We start from the raw sequence: 17,983 nt of genomic DNA on the forward strand, positions 1-17,983 counted from the left end.
TGAGTGTCGGTCAGTCTGGGTATTTGGTCCGAATATGGGAAGCCCAGTTGGGTGGCCAAAACTCGTCCGGACACTAATCGGACGTTTAGAGCAAGCATGAGGGATTCCGTTGTAGATGATGTTAGTGCGTCAAACTAAACTATTTAATCTAATGTTTCAATTACTTCCAAATTAGGAGTAAATACTAGGAAGCTCTCTTGGCTTCACTGTACATAGAAGTCAGCAATCTGTCAAAGGCCACATGGAAATCTTACAAAATCTTCACCAGCGTGTGAAAAGGCCGAGGCCTTAGTCGGTTTGAAAGATTTTTATAAGAAAAACATAAGAACAAGGATTTCCCAGAAATTTTTTCAACAGATGCATTCGGTTTATAGGAAACGCGTATAGGAATTTTATAAAAATATTATTCATTTCCTATGTTTTACGAGGAATCAATACATCCACTCAAAGCTTATTTTGTGCGTAGGAATGAAGGAAGACAATTCTTTAGGATGACAAGTGCCATCCTGTCAAATTCATATACTACTCATAATTCTTATGTTTTAGTTTCCTCCAAACCGAATGAGCCCCAAACCTATGGTCAATTCCAAAACATCGCCAAGACCACCACACGGTGTTAAGCTTTGCAAGAAGTACTTAAAATATGTGCTAGAAGAACCTAACGTGGCATCCACGTTTCCCATACTATTACAAAACGCAGCATATGCGTATCGTCGTATGCTTGTGTAGCACAAAAGACCAGTATGACTTGCTGCTGATAAACTTAACACAGTCACACAACCCAATGTATGATGTCACCTCGTTCCAAGGACAAAGATTTTTAACTTCCGTTCGCACTTCTATCGGCTTCTTTACAGCATAACACTAGGTACAATAATGCATGAATATGCCAAGAATAAACACTGCTGTCTATGTGTGATTGCTCAAAACTTTACACAGTATGTTCCCAAAAATATAGCCATCTTTTGAAAAGAAGCGATGTCGTCTTGCAACGGTCATATGGCAAAAAAAAATCCTCATGCAGATGCAACTAAGATAACTGAAATGCAGGCTCTGAATTGTCTGGGCTTGGAACGTAACTGAGCAAAAATGGCACTCTTTTTCTCTGCTTCGACCGCTATTAACCCACTGTCCATCCACGTTGTGCAAGCACTTCACGAACCCGTGCAGCCACATCAATGGCATCGTTCAGAGGAGGGTAGCTCCAGCTGTCTGACATCTACAATGGACGAAAGGGTCATGTAGACATGCCATGAATTTGCTCTTGAGAAATGTGTGGCCAGAAAGGGGAAAAGGAACACTCTCATTCCTCACAATATGGTAAAATTGTAACAGAAGTACGCGATTTGGTCTTGATAAGGAGTAACTAGAGAGATGTGAACTGAGGAGGGATAGCAAACTTACATCTTCTGATCCAGTGAAAGGACGAACAGCCCCTCGTTTCTGCAGAGTGTTGTGAAAATCTGAGAATTTCCACCTGCAATGCTCAGTTCCAACGACATAGACCGGCTTCCTGAAAGAGAGGTAGTAGGAAGCTTAGCTACTTACTTGTTCTAAACAGGAACGAGTATAAGTATACAGCACTAACTCACCCAGTGCTGCACGCCTCGCTTAGCATACTTATCGAGTCTGCTGTTATGATGAAAGCATCGGCCCATGCAAGATGCCCTAGGTGTGGGTTAGGTTCTGCAGCATATGAAAATTCGGATCAGCATAAATTCTGCATTGCTAGAAAAATCAAAACATCTGACAAATGCCTTTTTTTTTATCCAGTATTATCTACCTTCACCACCCCAAATGTAGAACTTTGGATGTGTGCTGAACTCTCTCAATATAAGATCGGACACCTGCCAAAAAAAATGTTCCAAAAAATTAACTGTGCACAACTCATACAACAAGATATGAGCAACCAATGGTCCTACGTTTTGTGGCGTTCTCCTGGAAAATGAAATTCTGACACTTCCACAGGTCTCTGAAACATTGTGCAGTGAGCTTACCAACTGCTTGGCAAGGTCTACACCATAATTACAGTTTCCTGAGAATTGAAATGACATGCATTAGATCTATATATATCAGCGTGTAAGCAGAAACTGCTCAAACTGTGGTCTCAAAATTCTAAAAGTACGAAGCAAGTGAATGCATAAAAATGCTTGTATTTTGTTAGCAACAGCAACTTGGCAAATTTGAACAAGATAAATAGAGTAGCAATAATACCCCCGCCCCAACTCACACACCCAGGTCTCCAAAACATTTTTCAATAAAATTTCTGAAGTATCTTTTATCATTTTAATGTGGTCAACTCCAATCTAAATAATCATACAGATATCGTTGGCCAGATATTTAAAAGTTTCACTGCACACATCCCAAGACGCCACTCCTGTGTATGGAGGGAGTAAGATGAAGAGAAAACATGTGGAATGCAAGAGTTTACACGAATGAGAAAATGGAAGGTGTGGCTTTGAAACTTATTTACCATGTCCTGTTTATATGAGCATATAGTCTAACTTAAATTCCACAATTAAATTATGCGATACATGATCAGATGCAAATAAAAATAACTTGTCCTGCTTGGTTTCATGATTTTGTAAGAAGAAAAACGCAGTATAACAATGGAATTCCTGATAAAATGTAAATTTGGGATTAAGGCATTCGGAAAATGAACGTACTCCATCTAAGTTCGGAAGGTTTATCTTCATGATACAAAACACTTTATTTAAGTTCGGAAGGTTTATCAGTAACAAAACCTTATTTAAGTTTGCAACCCTGTCTACTGAAGTAACCCAACAAGGCAACAACCCCATCTTTTAAGATGTAAAATGTACTCCCTCCGTCCCATAATGTAGGACGTTTTTTGACACTACACTAATGTCAAAAAACATCCTACATTATGGGACAGAGGGAGTATAATATTTATACCTATTATTGTATTAAAGCATACTACAGCGAAAGACATCAAATTTATTCAACTGGCATATTCTAACACAAATGTTGTTCTAATCCAGAGTGCATGAAATATCGGCTACTGAATAACATGAGATTGTTCTTACTCGATAGCATGCGTACCAAACCCAAACAAAAAGGGAAGGGCAGGATAATCAGTAGGTCAAGATATAAATCGTTTCTCTTGCCACAGTCAAATAAGTCATTTGTTTTGTAGTTATGTGTAGTGTGTCACAGATGGTGGGGCAGCCAACCATCAATGAGCTACTCCAACTGGCGTGCAGAAATGATGGGGGGTTACATAGCCATTGCTACTAGGGTGAGATAGGGGGCATGGGCATGAGGCCCCAGCCTTCAACAGAAAATCCAGCACATGAGCTTCACATTCGTGTACTGCACTAAATGATATGGAGGACATCGATTTGGCAACGCAGTGGCTTGTTCAATGGCGTGTCGTGAAACAGGGATACGACAGATTTTCTCTAAAATGTAGGCAGGAAGGGAAGGAGGAGTTTACTTGTTGGTCCTCCAATATTTACTACTACCAATGGCTTTGGCAAGGGAGCAAGTTCATCATGCCAGTTTGTAGCAGCAATGCGTAGTGCAGCAGAATCTGCTTGGTGAAGTGCTCCAGACGTCAGGACCTAGCTTTCCAACGTTCAAAGTTTAGAACTAGAACAGCTGGATGAAAACATATGAAGATTTGCAAGGAAAAAAAAAGCAGCATACCACATTAGGACCGGGTGGTTCTCGTGGAGTAATCCATCTCCGGAAAAGCCACGGTACTTCTTGTTGTCCCTTTGCAGTTAAAGCGTAGTAATCATGGCGAGGAGTCACCACCAAATCAAACCTATCAAGGCGATACCTGGGGTGTTGTATCTGACATAGAAAATACAGTATAATTAAACTCAGCTCAAATTTGTGGCAAGCAGCACGCACAATGGTTCATATCCCTAGCTGAGTAACAACTGAAAAATTATCGAACAAGCCACTGATATTGGTTTCAGTATCCTACCTGAATGGCAAAGACATTATCTGGAGCTAAACACCTTACAGAGCTTGCATATGGTATGGTATCACGGCCACAAGCAACAACTATCGCCAGGCCTTCCCTGAAAGCGAATCAAACTTTGAGGAAATAGATCAGAAAAACTATATGCCAGGAACGTTTGAATACTTATGGCGCAAACGTACAAAAGAATGTTTAGGCTAGCCTACATTTTTCATATGAAACTGACCAATCAGAAGTATGTTTTAATAGGTTACCTATTTCAAATTCATGAAAGAACAAATTCTCTTACAAATGTTCTTCCTGGAAGTATGGTATAAGTATTCAAGGATACGACATGTTTGACATAGTGGTATTGTCATGATAGTGATACTGATATGACATATTCTTAGAGGTTCCATCGCCAAGAAGAGAAATGAAAACGAATTATATGATTCTACTGTATCTTCCTAATATACCAACACAAGCTGCCATAAGCAGTCAGTGTGGTGACTATAACTTATAATCAACTCATAAAGTTGTTAGACCAGGTAATAAAGTAATCAACGAACATGCTGTGGGGAAAAATCATCATTGGAAGAACTAAGCATTTGCTTGGGAGTGAAAGGATGAGTATTGAGATTTACTGATTCATGCATTGTGACAAGCAGACAAGGGATTGGAGTAAAATATTCAGAAGTGGCATAGTACCATGATTAATATATAACAATGCAGTAGTGCACAAACAGCAAAACAACAATATAAGAAATGTGAACCTTACTTCTCGAAGGTATCACGGACCATTGTCACTATCCTTTTGGAATCTGCTTCCAGTACAGAAGACAATCCAAGAGATTGAACATTACTGACAGGATAAGGTGCCGACAGTTTTCCTTGAAACAGTGTTGTGAATGTCGTGTTAGACAGTATATGTCTGAGTACTTGGTCCACCATTTTATGCAAGGAGATAGGGAGAAAGTGCAGCCACTTGTTGATTCCTCCGGTTGGCCTGATAATACGCTGCATGACCAAACATATTTTAACAAAGAAGTTAATAATGAGAGTACTCAAGATCCATAAGAACGGCAAAAAAAACATACTGAAGAGGTCAGTGACATAGTTATATAATTGGACCTAAGAAAAATATCGACAAAGATAAAGATAGCGAATATCAATAAGAATTTGCATTATATTAAGTTCCGATTTATGTTGTTAACCGAACTAATACACATGCATATGAGTAACTGCAGACTAGACAGAAATGACAAGCATTATATTAACTTTTCACTGGCATGGTTTTCTTATTTATGTTGTTAACTGAGCCCATGCAGGGCTATAAGTAACAGCAACCCAGAAAGAAATGACAATCTATTAGAGTATTTGAAGGTAGAGCCATTCCCAGATTCCAATCAGTACGTCACAACCCAAAATTCAATCCATGGACACCACATGACAAAGAGAGCACTAAGGCACTACATGCTGCTGAATCACCATGAATGCACAGAGCAAAGGCCAGGCCAAGAATTAACCGGTACCAAATCCAAAAATCGCCATCTAAAAATTAAGTGGATGAGACGTTTCAGAATTAACTTGACAGTTGACAATAATGTTTACACCCCTAATTTGCAGCAACAGACTACAACACTGGCATGGTAAAAGTTTTAAAAGAAGAGGCTGTGGTAACAATTAACCAAACCCTCTAAAAGCTAGAAGCAATCCTCTTACACTACCTACTGAGGTCAAGGCTATGTTATGCTTAAACCATGATTACACCTCCAAAACCAAGCCTTGAACATGCTGCTCTTACTCTCTAGCAGCTTGCGTTTAGGAATGATGACTAGTCGCCATATAAGAACAACTCTAGCAGAGTCGCCATATCGGCTTGATCCTTAACCGCCTGTTTGGCGATTTTGACCGGAAAGTCTGCTCTAGCAGAGTCGTCATCCTGCCCTGGATTGCCATAATTTATGGAGGCCGCTCCAAATCAAACCCCCGAGCCTCCATATTTGGAGGCTGTGGGGCGTTGCTTTGCAGCGTGCTCCATCACTAACCGCCCGCACGGGAGGAAAGTTTTACCTCTCCTCATCCTCCCATGCGGCCCATCTTCCTTCCATGCCAATGGCGCAGACAGCAGAAGCTCATCTCAGCGGGAAACGGGCCAAGTAATGGCGGACGCCACATGCCCAACTGCCCGTGCAATTTGCCGCCATGTTTTCCCGCTGCCTGGTCTTATAAAAAGGCCGTCACCACCCCGTGTTGGCCCAGAGCTCCACTTCCTCTTCGTCTCCACTTTCACCATGCCGCTTCCCCTTCAGCTGGACTGGGTTCCGCTCTTGGAGGAGGAGGAACGGATACTCGACGAGGAAGTGGAGGAAGAGGCCGCCGAAATCGATGAGGAGGAGATGGACCGCCGCGACGCGTTGGAGGCTGTGCAGGAGGGATCTCGCCACAACAAAATCTTCGAGGAGACCGTCGTCAGGCAGGCGTTGGCGGCGGGGAGGGACCACGCTGTCTAGCTCGAGTACGAGAAGGCATGGGCGGATTTCGTGGTGGAGAGGAAGCATGACAGATGGCGCAAACTCAACACAGAGACGGTCAGATTCGGACGAATCACGCCATATTGGGCCTTGCCCCCGCTTATAAAGCCATCCCCGACCTCGACGGCCGCACGGGACAGGAATGGGATGAAGACGAGGTCGCCCAATTCCGCCGCTCCGGCATGAAACGCGTCGGACTGTCACACCACCATGGCTAGACTCGCCACATATGCATGTGCCCCCGTGCATGGCATTTACCATCGACATGGGCCTCAAAATCAAGCTATAGTCACTAAATATATGTAAAAGAGACAAATTTTGAACACATGATATAAAAATGTCATTAATCGACTTTTCTCCCCCCATGTAACAACTTTGTAACGCAACGTTTAGTCAAGTGTTCAATCCCTCAAATTGAGTGTATGAGTATTGAGGTGATGCAATAAAAAAAGAAAATAATATGGAGGCAGCAATATGGCGCATTTGAGTTTGCGCGTCGCCTCGCAGCCTCCATAATGTTATGGAGCGTGCTCCATACATGTTTTGGGAGGCTGCCAATATGGTGACTCTGCTAGAGTTGCTCTAACATAGTAGTATCTAACAACAGCAATGTCAAGGTAGTATAATGTTACAGCAAAAATATAAGATGATCAAATCAACCTCTTATCAAAGCTGAGTGCAAAAGAAGAGCTAACAAAACGCCACATCATCTGAAATGCTTTGTGGCGTCTAATAAGCATCCAAGAAGCCAAATACATATTTAGAGCCTCTTCTAGAGAATTCACCTTTAGGGAATACCTGAATAGGCTCAACCGGATAATTCTAGTATCTACTACTTTTGATCCTCTTCTAGAGAATTCACTTCTAGAAAATACCTGAATAGGCTCCTGGTACATGTACTTCAAACAAAACATAATTCCAGTAACTAAATTATACACATCTGGCTAATCTTCTCCATTGCAAGTAAATTGGTTGCAAGCAACGGGCTTTATTCTAGTAAAATTTACTAAGTAAATAATTAAATCGCAATACGCGATGCCACGCTAAGCTGATGACATGATTAACAAGGGCACTAACAACGATCCTGTCACACAGTCATAGCAGGACGAGAGGAAACGAGAGGGGCGGCGCTCTGCTTACGTAGAGCGTGAGGCGGTCGGCCAGGCCGAGGGCGCGGACGAGGCCGAGGCACTGGTTCTCGGCGCCGGCGCAGCCGTTCCCGATGACAACTGCGCGGCGCACCGCGGCCACGCCACCCGCGAAGATCTCCGGCGCCCGATCCACCTCGCCCGGCGGCTCCGGCAGCAACAGCGGCCGAATCGACATGGCTAGCTCGCAGGCTGTGAAATCGGAGCGGGAGGAGCTGGGCGTGGGGGCCTGTGGGCTGTGGCTTGGGAAGCAGGACGCCAAGGGATCAGTGAGGGGCGACTCCAAGGGCGATGCGATTTGGTGCGAGCCAGTCTTGCGGGAGAAGTTTGGTTTTTCGTCCCTTTTTGCGTCTGCCGATAGACGGGGGTGGAAAGGAAGGAGGCGACGAACATAATTACATGTAAGTATTTTTTTTTTTTTGACAAACAATACTTTTTTAGCCTGACAAGTGTCACACGTGTGACATGAAGCAACGCAATTTCACCCTGACGTTTTTTATGGCAAGTTTTTGTTTTAGGGTAATTTTAGTTGTGAAGTATGACAACTTTTTGTTTGGATGATAAGTTTCAGTTTTTGTTCAGATGCTAATTTTAGTTGTAAAAAATGTTAGGATGTTGTTATTTTGTGCCACACGTGTGATACTTTGAATTATTTATTCGTCTATGAGAACAAACGTATCAGATGCAATAAACAAGGGAAAACGATATTTCTAATCTGGCTAATTTCCACGCTTAATAAACCTCCTCTGGCACGGGACACGTGTCTGGCCCCACGCTACACTCCCTTTCCTTATCTCTCACGAATCCTCTCGTCCTCACTTTCGTCTTCTTCCGTTTTAATTCCCTCTGCTCTTTCTTTCTCTCCACCACCCCTCCATTTTTCACCTCTCCGCGCGCGTGCAGGGCTCACGCGTCACTGATAACCCACAAGTATAGGGGATTAATTATAGCCTCTTTCGATAAGTAAGAGTGTCGAACCCAATGAGGAGCTAAAGGTAGAACAAATATTCCCTCAAGTTCTATCGACCATCGATACAACTCTACGCACGCTTAACGTTCGTTTTACCTAGAACAAGTATGGAACTAAAAGTACTTTGTAGGTGTTGTTGGATAGGTTTGCAAGAACATAAAAAGCACGTGAATAAAAAGTACGGGCTGTTTAGATAAAGAACCAATAAAGTAAATATAGCGAGTGTGGAAAAGTGGTGGTAGGAGTTGTGAAATTGTCCCTAAGCAATCGACTACTTTACTAGACCGATAGCAAGTTTTATGTGGGGGAGGCATAAGCTAACATACTTTCTCTTCTTGGATCATATGCACTTATGATTGGAACTCTAGCAAGCATCCGCAACTACTAAAGATCATTAAGGTAAAACCCAACCATAGCATTAAAGCATCAAGTCTCCTTTATCCCATACGCCACAACCCCCTTATTCGGGTTTATCCTTCTGTCACTCAAGCAACCCACTATAAGCGAATCATGAACGTATTGCAACACCCTACAGCGGGAATCCCTCATGCTTGCGCGACACGGAGGGCACAATAGGGCAGCAATATAACCACAAGCAAATTAAACCAATCATAGCAATTCACCAATTACCGATAGGAAAACGCTCAGACATCATAGGATGGCAACACATCATTGGATAATAATATGAAGCATAAAAGCACCATGTTCAAGTAGAGGGTACAACGGGTTGCGGGAGAGTGGGCCGTTGAATATAGATGGGGGAAGGTGATGGAGACGTTGGTGAAGATGATGGAGGTGTTGGTGTAGATCACGGCGATGATGATGGCCCCCGGCGGCGTTCCGGCGCCACCGAAAGCAAGGGGGAGAGAGCCCCCCTTCTTCTTCTTCTTCCTTGACCTTCTCCCTAGATGGGAGAAGGGTTTCCCCTCTGGTCCATGGTCTCCATGGTGTGGGAGGGGCGAGAGCCCCTCCGAGATTGGATCCGTCTCTCTGTCTCTCTCTGTTTCTGCGTTCCCAGATTCTGCCATTTCACCGTTTCTTTTATATCCGGAGATCCGTAACTCCGATTGGGTTGAAACCTTCGCCCAGATTTTTCTCCGAAAATTAGCTTTCTTGCGGCAAAAGAAGAGCGTCAACCGCCTTACGAGGTGTCCATGAGGGTCAGGGGCACGCCCCCTGCCTCGTGGCCCCCTCGGGCACCGTCTCGCGTTGATTCTTCTTCCCAAAAATCACAAATATTCCAAAAATATTCTCCGTCCGTTTTTATCCCGTTGGACTCTGTTTGATATGGGGTTTCTGCGAAACATAAAACATGCAACAAACAGGAATTGGCACTGGGCACTGGATCAATATGTTAGTCCCAAAAATAGTATAAAAAGTTGCCAAAAGTATATGAAAGTTGAATAATATTGGCATGGAACAATCAAAAAGTATAGATACGACGGAGACGTATCAGCATCCCCAAGCTTAATTCCTGCTCGTCCTCGAGTAGGTAAATGATAAAAAAGATAATTTTTTATGTGGAATGCTACCTAGCATAATCTTGATCATGTATCTAATCATGGCATGAATATTAAGACACGAGTAATTCAAGGCAATTGTCTATCATTTGACATAAAAATAATAATAATTCAGGCATCCCAACAAGCAATCATGTCTTTCAAAATATCAATGCTAAAGAATGATGTCCCTACAAAATCATATAGTCTTGTATGCTCCCTTTTCTTAACACAAGGTACCCCTCATGCTGCTACGTCTCCAACATATCTATAATTTTTGATTGCTCCATGCTACTTTATCTAGTGTTTTAGGCAATATTGGGCTTTAATATCCACTTTTATATTAACTTTGGGACTAACCTATTAACCGGAGGCCGCCCAGCCCAGATGAGCTGTTTTATGCCTATTTCAGTGTTTCGAGGAAAAGGAATATTATATGGAGTCAAAACGGAACAAAATCAACTAGAGAAGTTAATTTTGGAAGGAAACCAACCAGATGGACTTGGAGTGCACGTCAGGGGATCCCCGAGCTGCCCACGAGGGTGGGGGGCGCGCCCCTCCCCCTGGGGGCGCCCCCCTACCTCGTGAGCCCCCCGGAGGTCCACCGATGTACCTCTTCCTCCTATATATACCAATATACCCTAAAACTTCCAGAACAGAAGATAGATCGGGAGTTCCGCTGCCGCAAGCCTCTGTAGCCACCAAAAACCAATCGGAACCCCGTTCCGGCACCCTGCCGGAGGGGGATCCCATCACCGGAGGCCATCTTCATCATCCCGGCACTATCCATGACGAGGAGGGAGTAGTTCACCCTCGGGGCTGAGGGTATGTACCAGTAGCTATGTGTTTGATCTCTCTCTCTCTCGTGTTCCTCCAAGGCACGATCTTGATGTATCCCGAGCTTTGCTATTGTAGTTGGATCTTATGATGTTTCTCCCCCTCTACTCTCATGTGATGAATTGAGTTTCCCCTTTCGAAGTTATCTTATTGGATTGAGTCTTTTATGAACACTTGATGTATGTCTTGCGTGGGATAACCGTGGTGACAATGGGTTATTCTATTGATCCACTTGATGTATGTTTTGGTGATCAACTTGCGGGTTTCGTGACACTTAGGAACCTATGCATAGGGATTGGCACACGTTCTTGACTCTCCGGTAGAAACTTTGGGGCACTCTTTGAAGTACTTTTATGTTGGTTGGATGAATCTGAGATTGTGTGATGCATATCGTATAATCATGCCCACGGATACTTGAGGTGACAATGGAGTATCTAGGTGACATTAGGGTTTTGGTTGATTTGTATCTTAAGGTGTTATTCTAGTACGAACTCTTTTATAGATCGATCCGAAAGAATAGCTTTGTGGTGGTTTCGTACCCGGCCATAATCTCTACGTTTGTTCTCCGCTATTAGTGTCTTTGGAGTGACTCTTTGTTGCATGTTGAGGGATTGTCATATGTTCTATCTATGTTATTATTGTTGAGAGAACTTACACTAGTGAAAGTATGAACCCTAGGCCTTGTTTCCTATCATTGCAATACCGTTTATGCTCACTCTTACCACTTGTTACCTTGCTGTTTTTATTATTTCAGATTATCAAAACATATATCTACTATCTATTTTGCACTTGTATCACCATCTCTTCGCCGAACTAGTGCACCTATACAATTTGCCATTGTATTGGGTGTGTTGGGGACACAAGAGACTTTTTGTTATTTGGTTGCAGGGTTGCTTGAGAGAGACCATCTTCATCCTACGCCTCCTACGGATTGATAAACCTTAGGTCATTCACTTGAGGGAAATTTGCTACTGTCCTACAAACCTGTGCACTTGCAGGCCCAACAACGTCTACAAGAAGAAGGTTGTGTAGTAGACATCAAGCTGTTTTCTGGCGCTGTTGCCGGGGAGGCTAGGTAAGTGAAGGTATATCTTTAGATCTTGCAATTGAATCTTTTTGTTTCTTGTTTTAGCACTAGTCTAGTTTATAAAATAAAACTACAAAAAAATGGAGTTGAGTTTGTCTCATACGCTTCACCTTTTTAATATCTTTCATGAGTATGATGGAAAGGATAATTGTGCTCAAGTGCTGGAAGAAGAAATCTATAGAATGTTTGGAACTAAATATGTGAATGATGAGCATGATTGCAATGTTGTTAGTATGAATTCCTTGAATATCCATGATGCTAATGGTATGCAAAGCCACAAGCTTGGGGAAGCTATGTTTGATGAAGATGATATTTTTTGTCCCCCAAGCTTTGATGGGCAAATTTACTATGATGAAAGCATTGCCTCCTATCTATGATGATTATTGTGATGACACGTATGCTTTAAAGAATAATGATAACCATGAAACATGTCATCTTGATCTTAATTTTCAATCACATGATAGTTATTTTGTTGAGTTTGCTCCCACTACTATTCATGAGAAGAAATTTTCTTATGTTGAGAGTAGTAAATTTTCTATGCTAGTAGATCATGAAAAGAATGCTTTAGGTGCTGGTTATATTGTTGAATTCATTCATGATGCTACTAAAAATTATTATGAGAGAGGAACATATGCTTGTAGGAATTGCGATAATATCAAGTTTCCTCTCTATGTGCTTAAATTCTTAAATCTATGCTTGTGTTACCTTCCTATGCTAGTTGATTATTGTTCTCATAAGTTGTTTGCTCACAAAATCCCTATGCGTAGGAAGTGGGTTAGACTTAAAAGTGCTAGTCATATGCTTCATGATGCTCCCGTTATGTTTCAATTCTTATCTTTTATGTGAGCATCATTGTCATCATCATGCCTAGCTAAAAGGCATTAAAGAAAAGCGCTTGTTGGGAGACAACCCAATATTTATCCTTACTGTTTTTGTGTGTCCACATGATTATTCTACTGTATTAATCATGTTTTATAGCTTTTGTTTCAATAAAGTGCCAAGTAGAACCTTTGGGAAGACTTGGGTGAAGTTTATGTGATCTTGCTGTGAAAAACAGAAACTTTAGCGCTCACGAGATTAGCTGCCATTTTTTACTGGAGAGTGCTTTTAGGTTGATTATTTTTTAACATGATTAATAGACAAATTACTCAGGTCCAGAAATTTATTTCATAATTTTTGGGGTTCTAGAAATATACGTTTTATACAGATTACTGCAGACTGTTCTGTTTTTGACAGATTCTGTTTTCTATGTGTTGTTTGCTTATTTTGATGAATCTATGAGTAGTACCGGAGGGTATGAACCATAGATAAGTTGGAGTATAGTATATATTACACCAATATGAATTTAAAATGAGTTCATTACAGTACCTAAGTGGTGGTTTTATTTTCTTATACTAACGGAGCTTACGAGTTTTGTGTTGAGTTTTGTGTGGTTGAAGTTTTCAAGTTTTGGGTAAAGATTCGATGGACTATGGAATAAGGAGTGGCAAGAGCCTAAGCTTGGGGATGCCCAAGGCACCCCAAGGTAATATTCAAGGACAACCAAGCAACTAAGCTTGGGGATGCCCCGGATGGCATCCCCTCTTTCGTCTTTGTTTATCGTAACTTTACTTGGAGCTATATTTTTATTCGCCACATGATATGTGTTTTGCTTGGAGCGTCAATTTCTTTTGTTATTTTTTGCTTGATCTTAGTCAGAATTGTGTTTTGCCTCTTTAGTTTCAATAAAGAAGTCAAGGATAGCCTTTGCCATGCTTATTTTGCTAGTTTGCATGTTGCTGTTTGAAAACAGAAAGTTTACCGCTGTTGCAGAAATTCCCTAGAAAAGTCAGAGCGTGGTCTAACGTTGAATCTTTTTGCATATTGAGCTCTGATAAATTTATTACAGTGGGAATTTTAGTTCATAATTTTTGGAGTCAGGGAAGTATTGATACTCTTGCATTCTTTACAGACTGTACTGTTTTGACAGATTGCTGTTATGGTTGCATTGTTTGCATATGTTTGCTTGTTTAATGATTCTATTTGATGATAGGAGTATTAAATATACAGAGGAATTTAGTATGCAATGTTGAATAATAATTTAAGTGATTTTCTACAGTATAATATGATAAGGTTTTGCATTGGTTTATACTAACCTATCTCACGAGTTCTTGTTGAGTTTGTTGTGAATGAAGCTTTTGATAAAAAGAGAAACCATGATATGAGAGGAATTAAGGAGACACAAAAGCTCAAGCTTGTGGATGCCCAAGGCACCCCAAGATAATATTTCAAGAAGTCTCAAGCATCTAAGCTTGGGGATGCCCCGGTAGGCATCCCACCTTTCTTCTTCAACAACTATCGGTTAGTATCGGTTGAGCCTAAGTTTTTTGCTTCTTCACATGAGTTGTGCTATCCTTGCATTGTAGTTTTATTTAGCTTTGCTTGCTGTTTGAATAAGTATCAAGATCTGAAATTCTTTAATGAGAGAGAGCCTTACACAAATTGGAATTTGCTAGAATACTCTATGTGCTTCACTTATATCTTTTGAGCTTGATAGTTTTTGCTCTAGTACTTCACTTATATCTTTTAGAGCACGGTGGTGGATTTGTTTTGGAGAAACTATTGATCTCTCATGCTTCACTTAAATTGTTTTGAGAGTCTTTAATAGCATGGTAATTTGCTTAATGTTAATATACTTAGTGTTCAAGATATGTGAAACTTTCTTTTGAGTGAATTGAATACTAAGATAAATTTAATGCTTAATAATTGTTTTGAGATATGGAGGTAATAATATCAAAGTCGTGCTAGTTGAGTAGTTGTGAATTTGAGAAATACTTGTGTTGAAGTTTGCAAGTCCCGTAGCATGCACGTATGGGTAAAGTTGTGTAACAAATTTGAAGCATGAAGTGTACCTGGCTTGTGCATCCTTATGAGTGGCGGTCGGGGACGAGCGATGGTCTTTTCCTACCAACCTATCCCCCTAGGAGCATTGTGCGTAGTACTTGATTTTTGATGACTTCTAATTTTTTGCAATAAGTATATGAGTTCTTTTGACTAATGTTGAGTCCATGGATTATACGCACTTTTACCTTTCCGCATTTGCTAGCCTCTTCGGTACCGTGCATTGCCCTTTCTCATATTGAGAGTTGGTGCAAACTTCGCCGGTGCATCCAAACCCCGTGATATGATACGCTCTTTCACACATAAACCTCCTTATATCTTCCTCAAAACAGCCACCATACCTACCTATTATGGCATTTCCATAGCCATTCCGAGATATATTGCCATGCAACTTTCCACCGTTCCGTTCATCATGACATACTTTACTTTTGTCATATTGCAATTGCATGATCTTGTAGTTGACATCGTATTTGTGGCAAAGCCACCATGCATTATTTTCCATACGTGTCACTCTTGATTCATTGCACCATCCCGGTACACCGCCGGAGGCATTCATATAGAGTCATACTTTGTTCTAAGTATCGAGTTGTAATTGTTGAGTTGTAAGAAAAATAAAAGTGTGATGATTATCATTATTAGAGCATTGTCCCAAGTGAGGAAAGGATGATGGAGACTATGATTCCCCATAAGTCGGGATGAGACTCCGGACGAAAATAAAAAAAGGAAAAAAGAAGCCATTAAAAAAAGAGAGAAAGGCCCAAACAAATAAAAAATGAGAGAAAAAGAGAGAAGGGACAATGTTACTATCCTTTTACCACATTTGTGCTTCAAAGTAGCCCCTTGATATTCATGTAGTGAGTCTCATATATTTGTGCTTCAAAGTAGCACCATGTTTTTCATATAGTGAGTCTCATATATTGTCTTGTTCATACTAGTGGGAATTTTTCATTATAGAACTTGGCTTGTATATTCCTACGATGGGCTTCCTCAAATGCCCTAGGTCTTCATGAGCAAGCAAGTTGGATGCACACCCACTAGTTTTCTTTTGTTGAGCATTCATATCTCTAGTGCATCCGTTGCATGGCAATCCCTACTCCTCATGTTGACATCAATTGATGGGCATCTCCATAGCCCGTTGATTAGCCTCGTCAACGTGAGACTTTCTCCTTTTTGTCTTCTCCACACAATCCCCATCATCATATTCTATTCCACCCATAGTGCTATATCCATGGCTCGCGCTCATGTATTGCGTGAAGGTTGGAAAAGTTTGAGATTATTTGAGTATGAAACAATTGCTTGGCTTGTCATCGGGGGTATAGAAGTTGGGAACATCTTTGTGTGACGAAAATGAAGCATAGCCTAACTATATGATTTTGTAGGGATGAACTTTCTTTGGCCATGTTATTTTGAGAAGACATGATTGCTTTGATTAGTATGCTTAAAGTATTATTATTTTTATGTCAATATGAACTTTTGTCTTGAATCTTTCGGATCTGAATATTCATATCACAATTAAGAAGATTTATATTGAAATTATGCCAAAGTATCACTCCGCATCAAAAATTCTTTTTTATCATTTACCTACTCGAGGACGAGCAGGAATTAAGCTTGGGGATGCTTGATACGTCTCCAATGTATCTATAATTTCTGATTGCTCCATGCCACTTTATCTACTGTTTTAGGCAATATTGGGCTTTATTATCCACTTTTATATTAATTTTGGGACTAACCTATTAACCGGAGGCCCAGCCCAGATTTGCTGTTTTATGCCTATTTCAGTGTTTCGAGGAAAAGGAATATCAGACGGAGTCAAAACGGAACGAAATCAACTGGAGAAGTTAATTTTGGAAGGAAACCAACCAGATGGGCTTGGAGTGCACGTCAGGGGATCCCCGGGCTGCCCACGAGGGTGGGGGGTGCGCCCCTCCCCCCTGGGCGCGCCCCCTACCTCGTGAGCCCCCCGGAGGTCCACCGACGTACCTCTTCCTCCTATGTATACCAATATACCCTAAAACTTCCAGAATAGAAGATAAATCGGGAGTTCCGCCGCCGCAAGCCTCTGTAGCCACCAAAAACCAATCGGGACCCCGTTCCGGCACCCTGCCGGAGGGGGATCCCATCACCAGAGGCCATCTTCATCATCCCGGCGCTATCCATGACGAGGATGGAGTAGTTCACCCTCGGGGCTGAGGGTATGTACCAGTAGCTATGTGTTTGATCTCTCTCTCTCTCTCGTGTTCTCTCTCATGTTCCTCCAAGGCATGATCTTGATGTATCCCGAGCTTTGCTATTGTAGTTGGATCTTATGATGTTTCTCCCCCTCTACTCTCTTGTGATGAATTGAGTTTCCCCTTTTGAAGTTATCTTATTGGATTGAGTCTTTTATGAACACTTGATGTATGTCTTGCGTGGGATAACCGTGGTGACAATGGGTTATTCTATTGATCCACTTGATGTATGTTTTGGTGATCAACTTGCGGGTTTCGTGACACTTGGGAACCTATGCATAGGGGTTGGCACACATTCTTGACTCTCCGGTAGAAACTTTGGGGCACTCTTTGAAGTACTTTTATGTTGGTTGGATGAATCTGAGATTGTGTGATGCATATCGTATAATCATGCCCACGGATACTTGAGGTGATAATGTAGTATCTAGGTGACATTAGGGTTTTGGTTGATTTGTATCTTAAGGTGTTATTCTAGTACGAACTCTTTTATAGATCGATCCGAAAGAATAGCTTTGTGGTGGTTTCGTACCCGACCATAATCTCTATGTTTGTTCTCCGCTATTAGTGTCTTTGGAGTGACTCTTTGTTGCATGTTGAGGGATTGTCATATGTTCTATCTATGTTATTATTGTTGAGAGAACTTACACTAGTGAAAGTATGAACCCTAGGCCTTGTTTCCTATCATTGCAATATCGTTTACGCTCACTCTTACCGCTTGTTACCTTACTGCTTTTATTATTTCAGATTACAAAAACCTATATCTACTATCTATTTTGCACTTGTATCACCATCTCTTCGCCGAACTAGTGCACCTATACAATTTGCCATTGTATTGGGTGTGTTGGGGACACAAGAGACTTTTTGTTATT

At 41.5% G+C, this 17,983-nt stretch overlaps 1 protein-coding gene across 2 annotated transcripts; it reads right to left on the reverse strand.

Moving 5' to 3' along the window:
* Window positions 1–755: 755 nt before the first annotated feature.
* Window positions 756–7,981, reverse strand: LOC123045413 (mitochondrial fission protein ELM1). 2 transcript variants are annotated; one of them, XM_044468469.1, is made up of 10 exons: window positions 7,606–7,979; window positions 4,710–4,948; window positions 3,956–4,052; window positions 3,670–3,819; window positions 3,458–3,584; window positions 1,923–2,035; window positions 1,784–1,847; window positions 1,593–1,686; window positions 1,405–1,513; window positions 756–1,219 (listed from the first exon to the last, which is right to left on the reverse strand). In XM_044468469.1, exons 1-10 carry the CDS (start codon window positions 7,789–7,791, stop codon window positions 1,121–1,123), a joined length of 1,278 nt encoding a protein of 425 aa, XP_044324404.1. In that variant the 5' UTR covers window positions 7,792–7,979; the 3' UTR covers window positions 756–1,120. The 2 variants fall into 2 exon arrangements, with proteins under 2 accessions (XP_044324404.1, XP_044324403.1); XM_044468468.1 differs by having other exon boundaries at window positions 1,784–2,035; window positions 7,606–7,981.
* Window positions 7,982–17,983: the final 10,002 nt, after the last annotated feature.

The sequence above is a fragment of the Triticum aestivum genome, chromosome 2B (assembly GCF_018294505.1).
Source record: "Triticum aestivum cultivar Chinese Spring chromosome 2B, IWGSC CS RefSeq v2.1, whole genome shotgun sequence".
In the NCBI taxonomy this organism is placed as follows: domain Eukaryota; kingdom Viridiplantae; phylum Streptophyta; class Magnoliopsida; order Poales; family Poaceae; genus Triticum; species Triticum aestivum.